This window comes from Lineus longissimus, chromosome 18 (genome assembly GCF_910592395.1).
Source record: "Lineus longissimus chromosome 18, tnLinLong1.2, whole genome shotgun sequence".
Taxonomy (NCBI): domain Eukaryota; kingdom Metazoa; phylum Nemertea; class Pilidiophora; order Heteronemertea; family Lineidae; genus Lineus; species Lineus longissimus.
The window spans coordinates 7,890,850-7,896,966 of NC_088325.1; the positions used below are offsets into that span (position 1 = coordinate 7,890,850).

A 6,117-nucleotide genomic window follows, 5' to 3' on the forward strand; every position below is an offset into this window, starting at 1 on the left:
GGTCTTACTTTTTCCAGTCAGTCATCTCAACTCTGTATAACCAAAAGGAGCTCGTACAGTCGCGACGAGCGCCATTGCTGACTGGTTTTCATCGCCAGTAGTGTTATATCGCTAGTCGAATGACAACTTATCATCGCAGAATCTCGAAATTTCGGTCTCAGTGTGTCCATCGGTCATCTCGACTCTGTATAACCAAAATGAAACGGCCAGGGGCCATTATGCTCACCGTAAGTATTTTTAGTAGACAGTTACAGAAAGTGCTACAGTATGTAGGCCTCTCATAATTTATACATGCATCTGTGACCAGTTCAGAGCCGGCCCTGGCCAAGTGGTGAATCCGAGACTTGTGGTTCCAAGCTTGTAGAGTCTAGGTGAAAATGATAGTGAAGAAACGTGCCACTCCATGACAATGGTGAATATATTTTCAACTTTGACCTCAGTGACCCTGACAGGTAGGTCAAATAACAAACCAGGGTGATATGTGATGTAGACACATCCACCTGACCATAACAATTTCATCACTCGTTACACTACAGCAATCGGCAAAAAACGATTTCCAAGATGGCCGCCTAATTAAATCTATGGCACCAAATAAATCAAAAAATGAAGAAAATGTAAGATAGAACTCAGAAAAGAAAAAAGGAAAAGATGAAAAATAAAAATATTTTTGGCTGTCCTTGACCGGGGTTTGAACTCACGACCTTTGGGTTGCCACAATACGAGGGAAAACTCACAAAACATGCAATTTCGGCCATATTTGAATTCCGATCTGGCTGAAACTTGGCATACAAATAGTGGCTTCTTAGATGCATCATTACACAAAATTAAAACTCTTTACATTGAACAACGACAAAACGTACCAAGAACGGTAAAGTTTTCAACTTTGACCTCTGCGAACTTGAAAGGTGGGTCAAATCAAAAACCCGTAAGATATGTGATGTATCCTTGCTGGGAGTACCTACCATGAAACTTTTATCAAAAACAAATCAGTAATAAGCGAGAAATCACACTTTTTGAGTTTTGAGTTTGGGCCCCCTGGTGGCCAAGTCAATAATCAAACTGAACCAAAATTCAGTGTAAAAGGTCAACTGACCTAGGGGGTCATTTGTTCAAAGTTTCAAGTTCATAACTGTTGTGGTTGAGAAACGTGCCATAGTTACACTCAAACGGCAAATTTACGCCATTTGACCTCTGCGACCTTAAAAAGTAGGTCAAATCCGAAAAATCGTGCAACATCTGAGGTAACCTTGCTAGGGGTCCCTGCCATAAAAACTTCATCAAAAACAATTTGCTAATAAGCAGGCTATTGCACTTCTTACTTTTTCTGTTTTGGCCCCCTGGTGGCAAAGTCAAGAATCAGATCAGGCTGAAATTCAGCACCAGAGGTTGTCTGATATAGGGGGTTATATGTACCAAGTTTCAAGCTCATAGCTTTGGTGGTTGAGAAACGTGCCATAGTTACACTCAAACGGCCAATTCACGCCATTTGACCTCTGCGACCTTGAAAAGTAGATCAAATTAAAAACCCGTAAGATATATGATGTATCCTTGCTATGAGTACCTACCACAAAAGTTTTATCGAAAACAAGTCACTAATAAGCGAGATATCACACTTTTTAGATATCCACATTTGGCCCCCTGGTGGCCAAGTAGAGAATCAGATCGGACAGAAATTTAGTGTCACGGGTCATCTGACCTAGGGGGTCATGTGTACAAAGTTTTAAGTTCATAGGTCTAGCGGTTAAAAAACGTGCCACTGTTTTTGAACTACGATACGACGGACGACGACGACGACGACGACGACGACGACGGATGACGGACACTGCGGTATCGTATAGACTCCCCTACGGTGAGCCAATGAGCGTGATCGGTCGAGACAAGAGCCATCGCCGACCAACTTTCATCGCCAGTAGTGTAATATTGCTATCAAATGCCGAAAAAAATCATCTGGATCTGAGTGGATACTAGGCATACAGGGTGTGTTATCAAAAATGCCACTAACTTATATGTTCAAAGGAGCGAGTTCAATACTGTGACTGTCTCCAAGTGAAACAAACAAAACACTTATCCAAGATTGTGACTGTCTCCAGTCCAAGGGAGACACCAGCAACCCTCGTCCAGATTGTGACTGTCTCCAAGTGAAACACACAGACACTGGTCTAGATTGTGACTGTCTCCAAGTGTGACACTCAAACACGCATCCAGACTCTGACTGTATCCAAGTGAGACACACAAACACTCATCCAGATTGTGACTACTGTCTCCAAGTGAGCCACACAAACACTCATCCAAGATTGTGACGATTTACTAAAATCACAGGTCACAGCGATTAAAAATCACTTGTTTGCTGGATGTTTTCTTTTAACTTCCGTATCATTCCAATCACATACGTTTTGAATCTTTTCAAAATTGTTGGCGATGATGATGGGGGTGTCATGATGTCACCTGAGGACTTTGAAGATTACCAGAGAAGAGTTCTGCCAATGGTAGGCATAGAACTCGGCTGGTTTTCATTTATATCATCTAAGAACCCTATGTAAACAATAAAAAGAAAAACATGTATTAGCAAGTTTAATGTTTTGAACATTACCCAGTTAACAGTATCTCAGATTCTCAGTTTACAGCAGTCAAGCTGTCGGACTGCCAACCTTTCGTTCCAGTTCAGCCCTGGCCTTAAGGAAGCAAAATTTATCTGCTCGAAGTCAAATTCTATATCACAACATATTTTTATTTGGATGTTATAATTTCAGCGTCTGAAGAACCGCCTGTATGTCAGCTGGTATTCTCCGCCGACTGGTATCGACTGCAAGCTGGTTGGCCCAGCGACGCCATGCTTCTGTACTCACAGGTTTGTAGTCTGACTTAGAATCAAACTGCTGACCTCAGACGTAACAGTCTTATCTACTGCGCCACTCCCAGATAGCCCGAAAAGTCCAGGATGCCAATTTTAATAAAATGACAGAAGTGTAACCTTCTCTTCCAGATATAAGCAACACAAAACAGACTTTGAAACAATCCCGGAGGCCCGCCCCATCCTTCAGCCGTGCAAAATCCGTGGCTGCCGCTGTAACTCGTACAGCTACGTCCCGCTGAATGGCTCTCAACCAATCAGGTGCGGCTGTAAACATTACCCCGACGAACATTCGGAGACGAATCTCATGAAGTGCAAGAAGTGTAAGTTGAACAAGTCTTCAATTTCATAATTTCATGTACATGTCCTGATATCCCTACACATGGATTCACGATGGACTTCTCTGTCCTGGCTAAAGGCTGAGTCAGTTGGCACCCAACTGTTCAACATACAAGGTCACCTGCCCGGGGAGTCGGAGATGGATTTCTATGAGAGGCGCTACCAGGAAAGGGTCAGTTGACCAACTTGTGCCTCAGAAGTTTTTAATCTATTGTTGGTCAACTTGTAGTTAGAGTCTGGGTTTATAAGGAGTGGAGGTATCTTTGAAGTTATGAAATCTGTGAAAGTTTCTCGTATGAAGCGTTTCCCTGCAAGCTTCATACAGCTTCAGTCGAATGAATATGTTCTTATTTTCAGGTGTCAAAATGCAATCTTAACTATCATGAAATTTCATTCCTCTCTTTCTGTTTTTTTTCAGCAAAAGAAATCCAATGTGTATCGGCCACCTCTCAAGTCCAGGGCCGACCAGAAAAAGTAAACATGACAAGAATGATTTGAATAGGCACGGCTGTGATCGTTTTTGTTGATCGGCAAACTGACTCAGTAAATTCGAGAATGAGTTTGCTTTGAGTAATTTTAACAATCAATATGTGGATGCATGTCAGAACTGGAGTCATTGTTGACCCAATAAGGTTTATTGGCCTAGTGACTCTGACTTTGGTCAGCCTCCGAAAACACTAGTTGATAGTCCCAGCCACTTCTTTAGTTTAATAATCTGTTAATCTCAGCACATTCTTTACTCAAGGAAAACTTCAATCTTTCTCAGTGACGTCGCGATTCTTTCTGTGTCGCCACGCTGATGTGTGTGTAGGAATATCCACGTGTGTGATTATGTTCAGGGCGAAGTCTCTATTTGCAATATTGGTGAGTTCCCATTATATTTTAAATGCCATTGCTGGTAGCTGAACTGTTGTACTCGATCTTGGTTTATCTAGGTATTTGATTGGGAACTATTGGTCTTTTCATGACAGAGAGTGAAAATGTGAGATTTCCCTGATTTTGTAGTTTGTCCACCGTAGTGCTGGTGGCAGCACCTGACGGTCTTGAATTAAAATATGGGAATAGTTTGCAATGAGTTTCTTGGTCAAGGTACTTGTTTCTAGGCCTAATAATGTGACTCCAGGTAGTAATTTCTTTTATTACTATAGAACGGAAGTGACATGTGACAAGGTGTTATTGGATTTGAGAGTGTTCTCAATTTTGTATCATTTTATATTTTTTTCAGAAACCAGAGACCTGATTCACAAAGCCCACTTAACGAGTTACGTGTGCGTAACCTCCTCTGAGTGTTTCCTTAGCAGTTACGTGGTATTCACGAAGCACTCTTAATTGTAAGTGAATGCGTAACAAGTCCGTAAATCTACGTGTGGTCCTGACACCCTCTTAGAGTACACTTAGTGCTATGTAGGCGAGTGTCGTGAAGATGGCAGCCGCTCTCGTTGTTATTGAGGAGGAAAACCAGCGAGCTATTCGTCGCGAGCAGGTTTTCCGAGATCGTGTGCACCCGTTAGACGAGTTCAATGACGATCAACTTCTAGGCGTTACAGACTGACCCGACCAATCATTCTGGAAGTAATAGACCTTATAGGACAAGATGTAGAACACCCAACGAGAAGGTCCCATGCTATCCCTAGTACATTACAAGTGCTAACAGCTCTAAGATACTACGCTACCGGATCCTTGCAATTAGCGAATGCTGATATGGTTCATGTAAGTCAGCCAACCGTGTTGAGGATAATTACTAGAGTATCGGAAGCACTGGTAAACAGAGCAAGGCAGTTCATTTCGTTTCCTCATGATCTGGAGACCCAAGAGCGCATTTCTGAAGGATTTTACACGAGGAGAAATAGGATTCCAAACGTACTTGGCTGCATTGATGGGAGTTTGGTTGCCGTCAGAAGTCCAACTCAGAATGAAGAGGCTTATGTGTGCAGGAAAGGTTTCCATGCTTTGAACATCCAGGGTGTGTGCTCCCCTGATTTGAAGTTCACGGATATCGTCGCACGTTGGCCCGGATCCACTCATGATGTATTCATATGGTCCAATAGTGAACTAAATCGTGAAATGCAACAAGGTATTGGTCATGCCGGGTTTCTTGGAGACAAGGCGTATCCATTGCGATCGTGGCTTCTTACCCCAGTTCGAAATCCAGCGGATGCAGCTGAAAGGCGGTACAACGCTCACCATCGGCGAGTACGTTCAGTCATCGAAAGGGCATTTGGGCGTTGGAAGATGAGATGGCTGTGCCTCACCAGAGAAGGTAATGCTTGTTAATTTTTGTTAACGCCTTATGCCTGTGACAGCTTTGGCTTACACGAGGTGTTATGGCCTTAGGCTTTCACCTACATGTATTCATGTGCTGTAAACGATCGTGTAGGGAAAATTCCCCCCCCCCCCCCACCCAAGAATAAACAAGAAACCAAAGATTCTAAATACTGTAGAATCAGTCAGGAACCGTTGCAACTTTCCAGGTGGCAGCACTCTCAATGTAATCCATTTTAATATTAAAATGTAGGTGCTGTCACCTGGAAAGTTACAACGGCTCCTGACCCGATTCTGCAGCATGGCAATGCCTGTGTACATGTATTTGGAAAAAGGAAATCAAGACATTTTCGTCGTTTCAGATGGTGTCATTAGGCTGATCCCAAGGAAGTGTTGCCAGGTTGTGGTGGCAACCGCAGTGTTGCACAATGTATGTGAAGAACGTGGTGTACCTCTTTCACCCGGTGTGCCTAATAATGACGACGATCCAGATGATGATGACAACCCACCTCTACTGCAAGATGACGAGGACGGTCGTAGGACAAGAGCGAAGATTATAAGGGAACATTTTAACTAACTGAAGAAGAACATGTAAAGAAGTGTTACCGAACTTATCAGAATTTAATTTCAAAGTAAAGACAAAGTGAAACACACTTTCAGATGCT

The 6,117-nt window shown here is 42.8% G+C and overlaps 1 protein-coding gene across 1 annotated transcript in view; it reads left to right on the top strand.

Moving 5' to 3' along the window:
• The first annotated feature begins 2,351 nt into the window (after positions 1 to 2,351).
• Positions 2,352 to 6,117, top strand: part of LOC135502204 (protein FAM221A-like) — a 99,162-nt gene continuing 95,396 nt past the window's right edge. Inside the window, exons 1-3 of the mRNA XM_064794858.1 lie at positions 2,352 to 2,486; positions 2,751 to 2,848; positions 2,984 to 3,174. Of these exons, the coding sequence (XP_064650928.1) occupies positions 2,352 to 2,486; positions 2,751 to 2,848; positions 2,984 to 3,174 (424 nt within the window). The remainder of the gene's footprint in view (positions 2,487 to 2,750; positions 2,849 to 2,983; positions 3,175 to 6,117) is intronic.